General features: G+C 37.1%; 1 protein-coding gene across 4 annotated transcripts in view; it reads left to right on the top strand.

The window, feature by feature from the left end:
• Nucleotides 1-16,426, top strand: part of LOC105218677 (helicase domino) — a 40,824-nt gene extending 24,398 nt beyond the window's left edge. For 2 of the 4 annotated variants that reach the window (XM_054234812.1, XM_054234811.1), the window contains exons 12-15: nucleotides 1,148-1,366; nucleotides 9,385-9,420; nucleotides 11,630-14,698; nucleotides 15,525-16,426. In XM_054234812.1, coding sequence (XP_054090787.1) covers nucleotides 1,148-1,366; nucleotides 9,385-9,420; nucleotides 11,630-14,698; nucleotides 15,525-15,983 — 3,783 coding nt within the window. In that variant the 3' untranslated portion in view covers nucleotides 15,984-16,426. The remainder of the gene's footprint in view (nucleotides 1-1,147; nucleotides 1,367-9,384; nucleotides 9,421-11,629; nucleotides 14,699-15,524) is intronic. The other 2 variants (XM_054234813.1, XM_054234814.1) reach the window with 1 other exon arrangement.
• Nucleotides 16,427-18,433: the final 2,007 nt, after the last annotated feature.

Below are 18,433 nucleotides of genomic sequence, written 5' to 3'. Positions count from 1 at the left end.
AACTTACTTGTCTTAAACTTAAAAATTCGTTCTCCAGTCAGTCAGATATATTTAATCGAATCGGTCCCGGTTTTATGTATGTTCGGCCGAGATGTATTATCTTGGCAATATATCTTCTGTCACTACAACAATAAAAGCAACCAGTCCTAAGTAACCTGAAACTATTCTGAACCTCAGTCTAAAAGCCCTTAATACAAGACCTCGTTTCTTATGGTCCAACCCCGTCGAAAATGTTCATTTCTTGAAATTGCCGTTGTTATTGTAATGACAGAAATCATTTCCATATAATTTGGCCTTGTTCAAAAAAAAAAAAGGTCGATTTCGGTAGATCCGAAGGTCTTGGACCTAGAGCAAACACTCTTCAAGAAAGATTTCTCGAAAGAAATCTAATTCCATTTCGGATCTAATCGGGATGGAAATATTCGAGGTGAAAATCTCTCGTTTGCATGATTAATTCTACCGAAGAGTTCGAAATTGTTTTACTTGTTTTCGAAAGAAGTCGCTCAACTCACCAATTTTCGGACTATTTCAATGGAAGTACATCTATCCTCTCTGTGAAAGTCCATGGCTCCTCATATGACTTAAATCTGGGCGACCCCGATCACGTGAACACGGTTGTCTCGGGAATCCATGTTCGGTACTTCAGGTCCGCTCTTTGCTCTCTACTTGGTCAAAATTTGTGGAATAATATAAGATGGCCTTCAATTAGTCCTTGAAATATTGACTCCGGAGCCGGAAGTTCGACTAATTGTTTAACTTCCAGGGTCTGATAGAGATAACTCTCTTAGCGATCCTTCTTTGAAAATAAGTATTATAATAATCGATTCGGATCAGCTATGAAAATTATAGTCGCGCATTATTAAGCATTCATATATATATATATCGTATTTACGTAGACGGCATTAGACTTCCAATTGTTCAATGCGAATAAAAGTTTTGCTTGAACGCGGTTGTTTGGTGCCCATATAAAACCATGACGTTCAGACATAGTCAAAGCGAATATAAACGCCTGATTATATCACTCAACGTCGAACATTTGCGCATACAGCTCAGAGCTACTTAATTCTTCTTAAGTACTTTCTACTCTTGCTAATCCATGTACTAATCCTCTCTCTCTCCCTCTCTCTCTCTCTTATGCCACTCACAGCTCTCGCCAATCGAACGCTACGCCATGCGCTTCGTCGAGGAAACCGGCGCCGCCTGGACGGCCGAACAATTGCGCGCCGCGGAGGAGGAAATCGAGGCGCAAAAGCGCGAATGGGAAGCAAATCGTTTGGCGGCATTACAAAAGGAGGAGGAGATGCTGAAGAAGGAGGCTGAAGCCGAGGAAATGCTCACCTACAATCGCAAGGATGCAAGCAATCAGGTTAATAATAAAAATCAAGGAACTACAATTAGAACAAAAACTATGATTAAGACAAATAGTAGAAGAGTACTTAAGCAACAGCAGCAACAACAACAGCAACAGCAAAGATTAGGACGTGGGGGTAAAGTCACTCGGTTAGGTAGGGGGAACAGTAGTAGTGGTTGTGAGGGTGTGAAACGCGCCATTGAGACGCGTAAGGATAGTGTTTTAGTAGATAAGCGTACGCCGGTGAAGGGTCGTCGTGGGGCGGGTAATCAGAGTTTACGCGGCCGCGCTGTCGGCAGCGTTAGAAATAACAATATTATTAGTCATACGGGTGGTGCGGGTAGTAGAAGTAGAGGTAATAGTGTTGAATATGAAAGAGTGGCTAAGGGTAGTGCGCGAGCAACGACAGCAGCAACGAAGCGTGCGTCATCACCCACAGCGTCAGATGAGGCTGAGGAGGAGACGACGACCACAATAAAATCCACTAGAAAGACAACGCGCACCTCAATGGCAGCAGCAGCAGCTGTCGCAGTTAATGCGGATACAGACGACGTTGGCGATGATGAAGACGAAGACGAGGCGGACGAAAACGATGACAATGACGAGACTACAAATAACGGGAAGAGTAATAAGCGCGGCGTTGTGAGGACGAAGCGAAATGCGACCGGTGTGAAAAATCAAAGTTTACTGAATCGCCGACGGCTGCTGCAGCAGCGGAAACAACTTAAAATGTCGACGGCGGCGAATATGCGAAAGCGCAAAATAAGCGATGGAGCGAAATTGCAGCCCGCAAAGCGGAAGCCAACAGATGAGAAGCGGGTTCTGGTTAGTAGCGCGGGCAAGCGGCGGCAATTGCGCAGTAGTCCGCAGAAGACTGATAGCAAGGCGCGTTTGCGCACATACAGCCACAAGCAGAGCGCGGATGAAGAGAATGATGTGGCTGAAGATGATGATGAGGACGCTGAAGCGAGTGAAGATGACGAAGAAGTGGAGGACGAAGAAGAAGAGGTGGATGAGGATAATGAAGAGGCGGTAGCGACCGCAAACGATGATGAAGAGGACGAGGAAGATGAGGTCGAGCAAACGGCAAGTGACAGTGAGAATGAAGAAACTGCTGAAGAAGAAGAAGAGGAGGCCGATGAGACGGCCGATACAGCGGTGAGCGCGGATGATAATACGGAAGATGAGGAAAATCAATACAACAGCGCGGGCAGCGATGATGAAGAAGCACAAAGTGAAGCCGAAGAACAGGAAGAGGAAGAGCAGATTGTTAGTAAAACCAAAAGAACGAAAGCGTCGCTGCGTAAAAATTCACCAGTTAAATACTACACACCGCGCCGCAAGTACAACTCACGCACCAGCAATATATCACCGCCGCCGACGCAAGTTGCCGAAGAGGATGAGGAGGAGAATAATAGTGACGGCGCTGCTGAGGACGACAGTCAAAACGACGCGGCCAGCTATGTAACTGTGCTTGATCACGTCGAAGACATGGACGACGAGTTGTATGAGATCGAGCATGGTGAACGCGCCATAGACAATGGCAGCGAAAGTGAAACTGAGAAAGCCAACGCACACGCGACGCATACTTACACGAATGAGCGGCAAAGACGACGCCGTAACGATTCGGATGCGCCAACAAATTCCAATAGTTTGGATGTGTGGAATGCGCACACTCAAATACACGACACGACGACGACCAACTCGACGTATTACAATGTGTCGGACGAAACGGACTCGGAAGAAAACGAAACGCCACTCGCGCGCTTGCATCACACCACCGCGTCCGGGACTAAACGCGGCGCGGCAGCGATGGGTAATTTGTCGAGCGCCTCAAAGGCAGGGTCAGTGGCGACACCCGCGGCAATCGCCATGCACCAGAATCACGTCGATGTGAACAGTCCGCGTACACGTTCACGCGGCGCAGTTAAAATCAATCTGTGGACATTAGATGTGAGTCCGGTGCTGCCGCCAGTGTCGCGAGTGACCAAAAAACAACGCAGTCGTTTGAGTACGTCGAAAGTCGACAACGCGTCCGAGCACACCAGTGGCAATAAAGAGCAAATGGAGGAGGCGGAAGATATGTTGGCGTCGACAGCATCCGCGGACGAAGAGCATTTGATGGACAGTGATGCTGAAAATGCCACCAGCAATCATAAAACGAAATTAGCGCACGCCACAGCAACAGCAACAAGTGTTAGTACGCCGAACAGAAAAGCACACGAACACTTTACTGGTAAGTCAGTAAGAACGCCGAACGCGGCGCTTGCGCAACGTAGGCGCATGCCGAAAACGCGTGTTGCCGCCGCCAATATACGCAGCGGCACAACAACGCTGCACCGTTGGCTACTGAAAACGCCGAAGGGCGCAGCGACACGTGCTGACGAACAGGAAGCCGCGTCCGATATGGACGAAAATGACACAGCGAACGCCAGCGATTTACTAGATCCGTTAGCTGACAATAGCGCACTTGATTCCGCTTCAGCGAAATTGTCGGGCAATCGCAGTAGTAATGGACCGACGTGATGCAACACGAGCGCAATGCGAGGCGATTTGGTTAAAACACAGTAACTAACAAGTGACACGCGCGTATGTCATGTTGAAGCTGCTGACTGCGTGTCATTGCAGACGCGCTTAACTTATCTTAACTACAAACACACGATTTACTGAGACAGTATTAAAATATAAGCGCACTGTATCTGGGCGCTGTTGTGCATTGTTGTGCGTTTTGTTGTGTTCTTTTTAGTCGGATGATAAACCGTACATCATCTAGTATGCTTGCTGCTAAAGCGCATGCGCAGCGCGGTGCCGACGCTCAACACTTTCTTATAAGCGCGCGCGCACGCGCTCTAATGAAATATAGTTAGAGGGTTGAGTCAAGTGCGCGTAGGCGCTGAAAGTACTGCGCGTCCACCTGTTGCAGCGCTAGCTACCCTTGGCAGACGCGCTTCGTGGGTTTCGTTTGAAAGAAGGGAAAATAGAAGGGACAGACACAAAAGTACAGTTGCGTGTATCACAATAAAAACAAAAACAACAACTAGGTACATTTCAATGCAATTAAATGTATAGAAAAGGAACTTATATTTAGAATAAGAGTATGAAATCGACTAAAACCCTGTAAATATGTATGTTTAACTGCTAAGTAGTTAGGGGACACTCTCTTTCATTAACAAATAAGAAGAGAAATAAATTACATTTAGCGATATCAAAATAGAATTGGGAGAATAGGATAGCAGTTGCTAGTGTGGAGGAAATTGAGGGAATTGAAAAGTGCAGCGCTTTTACTATGAGATTTGTGACAGACAATTGATTTTTTTCTATTTTCTATTTTAAAAAATTCAAAATTGTAAAATTTTGTATTATTGAGTTATGAATATTTATGTATAACAGTTATTTACACACTAGTTTGGCTAAAATGCGAAGGAATATAAATCGTTAAATGAGTTTTTTTTATATTCAAGAAATTGTAAAAAAATGATTTTATTTAAATTATTTTAGTTGTTGTTGTTAGTAAGCAGCTAATAGCTGACATAAAAAAGCCGTAAAAATCCATTTACTTGCTATTGAACCGTTGTCTACAACAACTAATTCGGTAAAAACACAATGCAAACAGGTTTTTGAAACAATTGGCAAAAAAGGAATGTTGAAAGTTTCATCAAAACCTAGTACTACAAAATTTGGTTACAATTTTCTTCACAAAAAATTTTTCGAAGTTCGAATTTTTTCGAAGTTGAATTTTCTTCTTCGAATTAATGTTCCAACACAACTTAAATTGTTGTCCAAATTTACTTCATAGCAATTTTGTTGCAAGTTCTAATTTTTCGAAGTTAAAATTTTTTTCGTAAAAAAGTTTTGCCACAACTATAAATTTAATTTTTTTTTAAATTGTCCATATTTGTTTTATAAAATGTTTTTTCGGAAGTTCGAATTTTTTTCGAAATTAAATTTTCCTTCGAATTAATGTTTCAATAAAACTATTATTTTAAATTGCTGCCCAAATTTGTTAAATATAAAATTTTTTTTCAATTTCGAATTTTTCGAAGTTATTTTTTTTCTTCGCATCAAAGTTTCGAAATAATTATTATTTAAATTGTCCAAATTTGCTTCATATATATAATAATTTTTTCAAAAGTTCAAATATTTTCGAAGTTAAGGTTTTTCTTCGTATAAAAGTTTCGACACTTTAAAAAATTGTGTTTTTTCTTTTTCTTTAAATTGTCTTACCGAATTTGTAATTGTGTTGGAAAATTACCTTAAAATATTTCGAAATATCCTTTACCTTTTCTTTTATCCAAATTAGTTTTCGTTTCATAGTAAAGATATACTGTACTCGCCAACAAGCAAATAAATTATAATAATAAGACTAGTTTGCTATTGAAATCCTTAACAATAACGACCGCTGTGCGTTCCATAGTTCCAACTAAAAGAATAATGATTATTATTAATATAATTTATGTATTAAGCGTAAACTACATTATTTCATAACCTACATTTATTAGTAAACAAAAAGAACCATACGTTTAATTGTATCAATTGCGACTTCATGAAAAGTTCAAGTTTTAGTATACAAGCATATCCTCCTCGTGTCTATACAACTCTTTCCATCATTACGTTTTTCTCACGTCATTTTCCAACTAACATACATTTTGTTTCAAAATTGAGTTACTTCAGACCAACACTGATATTATTTTTCATGTATCAAATACACTTGCCAACAAATTTTTAAGGTTATGTTTTTAAATTTACTTATTTCAATTTTCTTTTGGTTTAATTTAATATTTTTGATTGTTTTTTAATAATTAATTTTTTTTTTGTTTTTTGTTAAATGTAATATATTTTTCCTCCATTATTTTGAATTTTTTTCAATTTCGAAATTTTCGAAATTGTTATAAATTCCATATTTTAGTTTTTCTTCTACTTAGTTTTCATTTTTATTGCATTAGTAATAAAATGTCTAAATTTTTAGAATTTCGAAAATTTTCGAAGTTCCTTAAATGTAAATTTTTAATTACTTTTCCATTTTGTTTTCATTTTTCGTTGTATTCTTAATTATTGGTGATACAATTTCTCAACTTTTTTCAATTTTGAAAAATTCGAAATTGTTTAAATGCTATTTTTTAATGGCTCATTCAATTTGTTTTGATTTTTCTTGCTATATATGAATTGATTTGTAATTTTTTCTTATATTGTCTTACATTAGTTTGCAAATTTGTTGGCAAAAAAATATTAATTGATTTAATGAACGAATTCTAAATTAACAAGCAATTAATTTCATTTAAATTAAGTCATATTTTTAAATTTTTCGACTACAATTATTAGTTCTTCAGCTCACTATCCCAAAAAAAAAAAAAAAAAAACGTTCCTTTGCATATCACATCTACATAAATATACATACACACACATTATCCGATTTGATCCGTTAGGACTTCATAACTAAACTTTTGTTAGCATTTTATTTCAATTCTAAATCGTAAGCTTTAATCCTAAGCTAGTTAACTAAAAAACCTGTAGCTTCGAGTATATGATGTTTATTAAGGAAATATTTTCCATAAACCCCCACAACAACAAAAACAAAAATGAAATTAATATTGAAATTCAAGTTGGTTAGAAGATACAAGAGAGAACATGATGAAGTTGATGAATAAGAAGTAAATGAAAAAATATGCAGTTTCCTTACAACAAACACACATTGATTGTTGTTGTTATATTGGGCGCAATTCGAATGAGTGTGTAAAACAAAAAAAAAAACTGAAAATACATAATATATACTAAATATGTATGTATGTATTTATATTTATATATAATATATATATATGTTAGTGTAGTAGTAATAAACATTTAGCAACTAAAAGAGCGAAAGAGAAAAGATGAAGAACAAAAACAAAGAAAACAAAACAAAACAAACAGAAAATTAATAATAAACAAAAACAAATTAATTTATATGCTTTTAAAGAAAAAACAAAGAAAAAAAAAACAAAAATTAATAATCAAATATCAAGAAATTGTTGTGGTTTTATTGCAAATTTTATTTAGCTTCCGCCATGTTTGTCGCTTGTCGTCGTCGATTTTTTCGTATAGCGAGCCGTTTTTTCTCACACTTCCCCCACATCATGCCGATTTTGTCGAAAGTTTAAGGAAATAAGAAAAAAAATAACAAATCTTTGGCCCTAAATAAGCGCAAAAAAAGTTTGGAAATAATTTTTAATATCTAATCTTTATATATGTACGCACCCCCACAACTTTCGCCGCCTCAGCGCAGTTATTGCATTAAGCGCCGACAACAAACGATACGAAACGAAAAGAAAAATATGAAAAAAATAGACGGTTTTATGAGAGCAAAAGAGAAAATGTAACTCAAATAAATATTATTTTCTGCTTGCAAATTTTTTAATATCTGTTTTGGTGTCTGTAATTTTTTTTTCGAACGCGTTCAATATTTTGTACTTGGGGAAATTAAATGTTAGGGGATTAAATTTTAGAAAATTATAAAAAAAAATATTAAAAATAAAGTATTAAAAAAATTAATAAAAAAATAAAATAATTAAATTAATTAAAAAAAATTAAATAATTAAATTAATTAAAAATAAAATTAAATTAAATAATTTAATATAATAAAAAAATTGAAATGTGTTAAATAATAGAAAATTATTTTAAAAAAGTTGGGTTTGGTAAATGGCAAAAGCAGACGCCGTAGTATTTGTTGTAGAGTGTTTTGAGCACTGAAGCCTGAAAATAAAAATAAAAAATACTGTTATAATTTTTATTAAAAGCATAACTTCTTCATACACCCTAATTTAGTTTTGCTTGGGCACCAAAACAGTTGCACCACCACAAATTGTTAAAAAATATTTACATAATATAAAAATCAATTATAATCAATTTTTGTTATACAATTATTTTTTTGTGAACTAAAATGTCTTGAAATTTCAAAAAAAAAAAAAATTAAAAACTCTTTCAACAAAATTTAATATTTAAAAAATATTTTTCATGAAATAAAACAACCAATTAAATTAAAAAAATCACAAATAATTTTTAAAATTCATTTTTTTATTTAAAAATACATTTTAAAATTAAATTTGTAAAAAATAATTTTTTTGATAATTAAAATTGCAGTAAATAGTTAATAATATTTTTTTTTTGCATTTAAAGAAAACAATAAAAAAGTTAAACATTTATAAAAAAAAATATTTTTTTTTAATAAAAAACTTTGAATTTTTTAATAACACAAAATTTCAATAATATTAAAAATAAATTAAAAATTTAAATTCAAAGAAAATTAAAAGTAAAAAATATAAATATTGAAACATATTATTTTTCGATATTAAAATTTAAAATTAATTATTCAACAAATAAATTAAAAAGGTGTGCCACAAGCTGTGTTGATTATTAAGCGCGTGGGTGTGTGCAGAGTTAAAAAGAATAATAATCATTTCATTTGCCATTTCCAAACGGCCACAGATTTTTTTTTAACAAAAAGTATTTTCTTAAATTTTCGCAAAACCAAAAAGACATGGAGAAGAGTAAGAAGAAACCAAAAACGCAAGAAATATGCGAAAAAATCGTCTGCAACAACATTGCAAAGCACAAATGAAATTTGTTATAAAATTATTACTCAAATTAAAATTAACTGAAAAGCAAAAACAACTCACACACTCGCATGTGTGTGTTTCGCTTTTGTGTTTGATTAAGCCTAAGAAGCTCTTCTCTGCGCTGCTTTAAGTTATTTGTTAGAGTTAAAATCGAATGAAAATAATAGCTTTAGACAACAACTAAAACACCACCAAAACAGATTTTATTGTAGCGAAAATAATATTTATCGTTATATTTTTTCTCTATTCTTTTTTCGTACTGCTCCCACGCGCTCTCATTGACTGACACAATACTTTCTGCAACAACAAAATAAACAAAAAACTTGGACAATAATTTTTAATTAAAAAATGAAAAAAAAAAAATCCCTAAAACACTTTGGCGGCGTCTTGTTGTCACGTGTGCGTTGCTTTCCCTCTCTTCAACTTTTGTAATGAACTGCACAGATTTGGATATCGGATAATACGATGGAACAAATGCCGGTAAGTTGGAATTTCATTAGTAAAAATTTTATTTTAAATTAGTAAATTTGTTTATTTTTATATATATTTTCTGGTTATTATTATTATTTTTTATAAAAAAATAAAAAAATTATAAAAAAATTGCAAAAAATTATTTTTTTATAAAAAATATTCCAATTAAAATTAAAAAAAAAAAAATAAATACTTTTAATAAAAAAAAATTTATTAACAAGAATATTTAAAAATTCAAATGGAAATTAAAACAAAAAAATATTAATAAATATTAAAATTGATATTAAAAAAATATTAATAAATATTAATTTTTTTGTTTTAATTTCCATTTGAATAATTTTTAAATTTTCTTGTTAATAAACATTTTTTTATTAAAAGTATTTATTTTTTTTATTTTAATTGAAATATTTTAAAAAAAAAAATATATTTTTACAATTTTTTATAAAAAAAAATATAATTGTTATTGTAATTTTTTTGTTGTTTTTTTTTTTTTCTTGTAAAGTAACTATACTTTTAGTTCAACAACATATTCCACTTGATAGATATATATTTTTTAATGTTTTTCCTTGTGTTTATATGCTATTTGATTACTCAATATATTCGAGTGAAGATCTATAGGTCAAATTTATGATGCAACGAATTTCCGATAGATATTAAATAACACTTACAAAGGCCATGAACTCCGTTTACTTCCAAGTACTTCTTTACATCCAAAATGTTATTTTTAACTTTGTAATTGTACTACAAGAACAAGAACAAAACTTGAAAACTAAAATATCCACAATAGATAGATCTTCTTGAACATTAGTATTGTTCGGCATTCATCGAACGTCAACGTTACATCCCAGTATTTGTCAGGTAAATTTTTTTCCATAAGGCCCTGAACTTTTCGTAAACCCGATTCTACGATGTCCGACGATCAAAATACTGGCACGAAACTTCAATCTTGGTCAATCAACCGACACTATTAAACCTGGCATATGACTTCTGGAATTGTACTACCTACCAGTTCGACTAGACTCCATCATTTTGATATAATGTAATATCTATTATTGCGTAGCCAATGGACTGATCATTTCCGGAACAAAATTCACGGATTTAAAGATAAATAATAACTAGGGCTCTTAAAATTATTCGATTAACCTGAAAATCTATTATTCGAATAACCGGTTTGTAACCGCTCGTACGAATATTAACCGGTTAGTACTATTCGATTAGTCGCAATGTTACGACTATTCGAATAGTCGTTCTACTGCGGTTAATCGAATAGTTATACTGTCACTATTCGAATAAATGAAAATCGTGTGAAATCCAAGCAGCCTTTGATTTTTGTTTGTTTTTACTTGTGAAAATGTCAATTTTGCGCATTTTTCCGGTGTTTCACATTTTTCAATAAAAATAGAAATTTAATGAACTTACACTATTCGAATAGTAGACAACGAACGGTTATCCTAATAGTCGGAAATGAGCGGTTAATCGAATAGTCGTTGACTGACGATTATCCGAATAGTGCAAACCGAATATTATTATTCGAATAATGCCCTATTCGGTTAATTCGGTTAGTCGATTAGTCGAATACCAAGAGCTCTAATAATAACTTACCGTTCCAAACAGGCTTAAATCGTCGCCGAAAAGACAGCATTGTCCGCATAATGTCCGGCTCAATTTAGGTACCGCAGAACCGGCTATCGTGGGAATTGACGGATTTATAGATCTTAATGAATGGTTCAATCTCGATTAGGTTCATGGATCTGTTTCATATCAATAACTCTACTCAGAGCAGATGGGGTCAAACAATATTGCAGATTCTCAACTAGAACGCAAAACTAATAGTTGGGATGTTTTCCCAGAACTTTTCTCCAGTTTCAAATATCATTCATCTATCGAATTGGATCAACCTGAGTGCAGACTTTGAACGCTTCATAGACATACCGCAATATGTCTGACAATAAGCTTCCCGGGCTATAGCACTAATCACCGTTGTTTTTTAAGATTCATGAAAGAAGTAATTGTAAAATAATTTATTAAAGTAAATGATTAGTAAATTCCAGTATCACGTCATTTAATATTAGCAAAAAGTCAAGCTTTTCAGGTGCTGAACTTCTTTTTTTTTCTATTTTGAACTTTTCTAATTATTTAATATCGTAAAACAATATCGAATAGACAATATGAAATCTAGGCTATCCTAACTCATTATTATTGAATTCTCTTCATATAGATGTGGTGTCCACCAACGCCACCGCAAGATGACAACGACATCTACATCGATTACTCGTTGACATTTATGTACGAGATGGGTCCAATACCGGAAACCGAATTGCCACCAGTCTACATTAAGAAGGACTACAAACGTTCACGTGGCGATGCCGGTTTCACGATGGATGGCAGTCGTCGGCCACTGAAGATGCGACGCGAAGACAACTATGTTGCGCCACGTTCACTCTTCGATCGACCATCGGCGGCGATAGCGCGCATACGCCGAGATTTGAAGAATCAACGTTATCGCGGCGTCTTCAAGCCGAACGTACAAATACCCGGACTAAAACCGCAGACACCACAGAAACAGTTGGTGGAACCCGAAGGCATGGTCGAGTGGACCATCTTCGAGGATATTGTCATTTTGCATGTGCTGGTGAATCTACAAGGGTTACCATGCAATCTGATGGTGCTCTCACCGGGACACACGCCCAATTGGGATTTGGTGTCGGAAATCGTCAATTTCCAAGCGAAAACTTTCCGTTCGGCGAAACAATGCCGTTGGCGCTACGAGATGGTTATACAGCCGCGTGAAGAGGGCAAATTTGTGGAGAGCCCCAAGAAACAGAAGAAAATGAAGGCGATGCTAAAGTCGGAGTATCTCAAGGGACCACTGCGTTATCTGCGCACCACTCTGTTGTATGCGAATGACAACAACACCACCTTTACGAAGTTAATGCGTTCGCGTTTCGATTGCATAAAGGCGGCGTATCTGAAGAAGGCGCCACCGCCGAAGCGTCACTTTAGCACACCCAATCTCATGAATCCCAAGCACATGGAAGTGCTGCAAGAGTTCGGCATCAGCAACTACGATCAGCCGATTTCGCCGCTAAATATTGCCGCCATGAAAGCGAATAAGATACGAGAGAAGCAACGCAGTCAGTGTCCACCGCCTCCACCACCGGTGCCTGCGCAATCAGTGCCGGTGCAACAACAGCAGCAACAAGTGCAACAACAACAGCAAACAACCGCCGTACAAATACAAGAAATGGTTGTGCAACAACAGAGTGTCAGCAGCGCATCTTCTATGCAACAAGCCAGCGGGCTACACACCCAACAGCTCCAGATCCAGCACATAGCCAGCGGCAATGTACAGGGTGTCACGCAGCAGCCGACCGCCACTGCGATTGTGCTACAACATGCTGGCTCCTTGCCGGTGACACATCAACAGCAAACGTCGGGCAATGCGGCGTCACAATCACAGCAGCAACAACAACAGCAAATACTGCGTGCGAATATGGGCAACACGCAAATCGTTAAGGCAATCGTGGCGCCACAATCGGGTCTACTAACTGCCGGCCAAATGCAACAGCTGACGCAGCAAGCGGCCGCGGCAGGCGCACAACACGTACAACTGCAACAGCAAGGCGGCAATGTCGGTTCATCATCGACCGTTTCGGTTGTGTTGACCACGCCCGTTCAAACCTTGAGCTCCAGCGTACAGTCGGCGCAGCAACACGTGCAATCGTCCAACGCGCAAATCGTCTCGATTTCGCCACAAACTATAGTCTCCAGCGGCGCCTCGCAGAGTGGCGGTAGCATCGTGCAGACAATACCATCACAAACGCTGCCGCAAGTGGTGTCCGTATCGCAACTTGCCACTGTCGGCACAGTGCTCACGACCTCTGCCAATCTGCAGCCGAGCGGCACCGTCACAACGCTGAACACATCCGCGTTGCGCGCACAACGCATTGTGGCCGCCACCACTGGCGCGCTACAAGACGTCGTGCTGCAACAGCGCAGCGGCAATCCGAGTCCAACAATTGTGTCCATGTCTAATTTGGGTCCCAGCGTAGCGGCTGCACAATTCCAAGCAGCGCAATTGCGTCTTACCTCAATGCCGGGCACAACACAGCAGGTGACAAAGGTGCCGGTCAGCACATTGCAACAGAGCGCCAAGCTTACGGGCAACGTTGGTGGCAACGCACCGCCGCACATACAACTGTATCGGCAGCGTCAACAGTTGAAGGTGCTGCAGACGACATCGGGTCAAGGCGGCGGCCAAACACTCGTACAAACCGCCAGCGGTCAAACGGCGCTCGTGAATGCCGCCGGCACCGTTATACAAGGTAGTCTCGTACAGACGGCCGGTGGACAGGCTACGATGCAGGTGCAGGGACAAAAGGTCGCCGTCGCCACAGTGTCCTCTTCCAATATGGTTGCAGCGCCAAGTGGTGGCGTTGCCACCTCCGTGGCCACAGTACAAGTGGCGCACCAAGGACGTGCGCAGTTCATCAAGCAGGTCGCCGGCAAGCAGACCATAGCGCGGCAAGTTGGTGACGACATGGTGTTGGTCAAGCGGCAGGTGATCGGCGCACATCAGAAGGCGCAAGTGCTGCAGCAGGGACAGATATTCAATACGACCGCGACAACCGCGCAAGGCACCACCGTGCAGTTGCAACAGCAGCAGACGCAGGGTGCTGGCGGCAGCGCACAACAACAATTGCAAGCGCAACAGCAACAACAACAAGTGCAACAAGTGACCGCGCAGCAAATAGCGACGTTGGTGAAGACCTCATCCGGCATCATCATGCAACAAGGTGGCGGTGGCGTCACTGTCTCCACCGGCGGTGGCCAACAGCAAGGCACCACTGTGAACATGGCGGCACTGTCTCACCTCAAACCGGGCGGTCAGATAAAAGTGACCACCTCCATGGCAAATCAAGCGCAAATGCGTCAGCTGCACATGCAACCGCTTAACATGCCGCGCAAAATCAATCGCATGACACAGATTGCCGCAGCCGCCCAGGGTGGCCAACAGGTGACCACCTCAGTGGGTCAATCGCCAACCGGTGCGACCGTGGTGCAACAGCCGAAGGGCGCTGGCGGCGTACAGACGCAATTGGTGCAAATACAGAATACGAAATCGCTGCCCAGTTCGGTGACTGTGCAGCATGTGATGAGGCAAGGTCAGCAGGGTTCGTTGACCGCGACGGGTCTGGTGCTGAGCAAGACGAATGTGGGCCGTGTAATACCTGTGTCGGTGGCATCGCAGTCGAATCAGCGCCAAACCATACAGGTGAGAAGAAATGTAAGCGATGCTTTTGAAAGGAAGTCGGGTAACGCCTTTTCTCTCAATTTTTTATATTTATTGTAGTATTTAGAAAAGTAGAACATAATTTGAACTAACACCCGGCAAATAATAATAGAAAAATATGCAAGGAAGTAGTAAATTTGATTAGAAACAAAAAGAAAATTTTGATAATCAAAAATTTTAATTTTTTTGATCGGTGGCAACCCTTTCCAAAACTACCTTCAACAGAAATCTCCTTAAGATTTTTTAGTTTGATGCTAACACTGCCATATTTATTTACTTATTTTTCAAATCAAGTTTAATTGTATTTAAAAAAAATTCAAACATGTGGCAACACCTTCCAATTTTTTTAATTTTCCACTGTAATTAATCTGGAATATGTTTGAATTGATACTCTTTTTTATACGAATTTATTTTACAAATCAAGTTTAATTGTATTTAAAAAATTCAAACATGTGGCAACACCTTCCAATTTTTTTTAATTTTCCATTGTAATTAATCTGGAATATGTTCGAATTGATACTCTTTTTATACGAATTTATTTAGCATATAAATTCAATTAAATTGAAATTGTAAACAGGTGGCAACGCTTTTGTAAAATAATTTTTAAACTTAAAGTTTTTCGAACCTCTTTTGTTTTCAGTTTTCTAAGCATTTTGTAGTATTTTATTAATTTACTAACAATAAAACTTACAATTTTTTAAACAGGTGGCAACCTTATAACATAAAAATAATATATTACTATTTATTAAAAATAAAAATATTTAACACAAAATTTTCAAATATTTTTTAATTACATATTTCCTCTTTCTCTTTCTCTCAGGTGGTTTCCGCCGCTTCCGCTCAAGCAGCACTCGCCGCCGGCAATCTGCGCGCGCATGTGGCCAGTGGACAAAACATTGCCGGCACCATAAAAGTGGGCACGGCCGGTGGCAATCAATCGCAGACACAACAAACAATACATTTGATACAACAACAAGTGGCCGCACAGCAAGGTCAACGACAAAATGCAAGTCCGGTCCGATTGCAGACGGCCGGTGGCAATTTGGTGGCAGTCGTGCAACAACAAAGCATACAACAGCAGCAACAACAACAAGCTATGACCAGCTTAGCTTCGTCTGGTGCAGGGCAAGGTGAGGTGATGACTATAACGCAAACCATAGCCACCTCTAGTGGTGGTGGTGGCAACCAACAGCAGCAGCAACAACAACAAACGACGGCGCAACAGGTGCGCACGCTGGTGAAGAAGAAGATCATGCAAATACGCAGTGAGAAGGAGTAATAATGCGTTGTTGTTGTTGTTGTTGTTATTAGTTGGAAAGAACAAGAATTAAGAATTACAAAATCAATAACAAAAATTCATGAAATACAAAAACAAAAAATTGTTGGAAACCTTGTCGATTGTGAACTTGTGCTTTGCAATTGCACCCAAAAAAATGGAAAATGTCCAAGAGTATTATATTCGTAAAGATTATGTTTAGTTTTAGCGATTTCTAATAAAACTGCATAAATATTGAACAGAAAATAAATATAAATAAATAATCTACATATAAATATATAAATATAAATATTAGTTGTATGTGTAATCAAATGGTAAATCTTTTTTTTTTTGTTTTTTTTTTTTTTTAACTTAGCTCGTTAAAGCTTCACAAATTGACGCACCCACTAACACACACACACACACATGTTTCCATATTTCACCGTTAATAAATAGATATATATATAAATACATATTTTTTACAATTAAAGAACGAAACTAAATCGCTCTCTTGTACTCTTCACTCGTCTTGTAATTATAATTTTAAGCAAATATTTTTAAATTTTGGCAAATAAAAATAAAAGAAATATGAAAAAGATAGAATATACATTTTAAGCAAATGTAATCAAATACAAATGCAATAATGTGGTAACCGTACATAATTATTCTTAAAATTAATTAAATTAAAATACATAAATATAGAAGAACTCAAATAAGTTTTATTATTATTAGTTTTTATTTTTTTATTTTGTATCGAAATTGATGGCTTCCACATTTTAGAGGGCGTGTAAATTGATGCAAAGGTCTTGCTAAACATAATGTCGGTATTTAGATGAAAGTTTTTGTTGTTGTTGTTTTATGAACATAGTTTTCCTTGGTAACGTTGGTGATCAATGTTAAATTGCCATTGTTGTTATTTTGCTGATCCTGCAGATCATATTGGGCCCTATCCTTATTGTCGTTATCGTTTTAAAACGAAATAAGAAGGTCTACGTGGCATTATTGTTGGTGTTATCGACATTTATTAAACATAAGTTGGGATTCGCCATTTTGAAATGAGTATAGTAACGGCATATAATATACGGCGATACGTTTTCATTGACAGTTTACAAATTTATTTGTTTGTTTAAATTTTGAGGAACGAGAATGGTAAGTTTTAGAATCTTTAATATTTGCTTATAATTATTACATATTAATGATCGTGTTTTTTAGAATCACGACAAGAAAGTTTTAATAATAAGGGTATTGGCTTTGAAAAGCCAAATAAATATCTTGCGCACCAATGATTCTTCAAGAACTGATAGTCTTTTACTACCCAGCATATTGGCCTTCCAAAAAAGATAGAAGAGTTGAACAAACAACGTTTAATGGCTATTTTTTCTGGGACCGCGTAGAGCACACACCTTATTTTTCCACAATTCAGTTAGGGGCGTTTCCTCCCTCTCATCACACGAATTTCTTTTTTTGTACTTTTGTTTTTTCTTTTGAAAATGTAAACAAATATTAACCTAATGTAAGTTTCCAGGTGGTTTTCAGCGGAAACTGCGATTTCGTTTGACAAATTTTGCATGGATGAAAACACAAGTTTTAGAAGGAAACCCCATTATTTCTATGAAAACATATTTTCAATGTCGGTTCGAACATAGTAATAGGAACCGTCTTCCTTTGTCGTGAGATAGAAGCTACTGCAGTTATTTTAAGGAATATTTGAAGTGAATATTAAAACTAGGAATCAGAAACCGTTTGAAATTTTTATTTCTAAAATTTTGAAAAATCATGGATATTGCAAAGATTTTAGAGAAGTGATAAAACCTTTAAATTTCGATATCTTTAGAGGGATATTTCCAAAAACATAAACCTGACGGTTGGATACCACTGTCTCCTTAAGAGAAAACTATTGCGAATTTGATGCAGTTCGATATTCAGCTGGACCTACCGTGGAAAGTGTATACACTCCATCGCTCCAACATGTCCTCAATTCTAAACGAAATCAAATGAAAATGAAAGATTAGAATTGTTGGGCAGACAAACGGAAGTGCAACAAGTACAGTGCCGTTGTGTAGAGTAAATACGACTATAATAACGATAACAACTTGGACACGACAATGGGAATAGGGCCGATTGTTGTTGTTTAGAAACACATTTTTGTATTCATGAAGCACATGACCTGAAATCAAGGTATGGGGTGGTCAAGATTTAGAGCTCAATCCGGGAAATATTTCTACTTAACTTGCTTCACTAGATTTAAAACTCTCCCATTATATCAAGCACGTTAACGGATTCTTTAGTTACTTTTGAAGCTCTACGTCCAGTTGACCGTGGGACCTATTTATGGCAAGCAACAGTTCTTTTCTTAAACAGATGGAGGTGACATCCGAAAAGAGTGTTCCGTCATTAGTAGTGATGAGCGATATTGCTATTTTTGAATCACTGTGATTTTATATTGCTATTGCGATCAAAACAAAAAAAAAACG

The sequence above is a fragment of the Zeugodacus cucurbitae genome, chromosome 6 (assembly GCF_028554725.1).
Source record: "Zeugodacus cucurbitae isolate PBARC_wt_2022May chromosome 6, idZeuCucr1.2, whole genome shotgun sequence".
NCBI lineage: Eukaryota > Metazoa > Arthropoda > Insecta > Diptera > Tephritidae > Zeugodacus > Zeugodacus cucurbitae.
The sequence above is the reverse complement of the archived record's forward strand: the minus strand, read 5'-3'. Positions and strand labels throughout refer to the sequence as shown.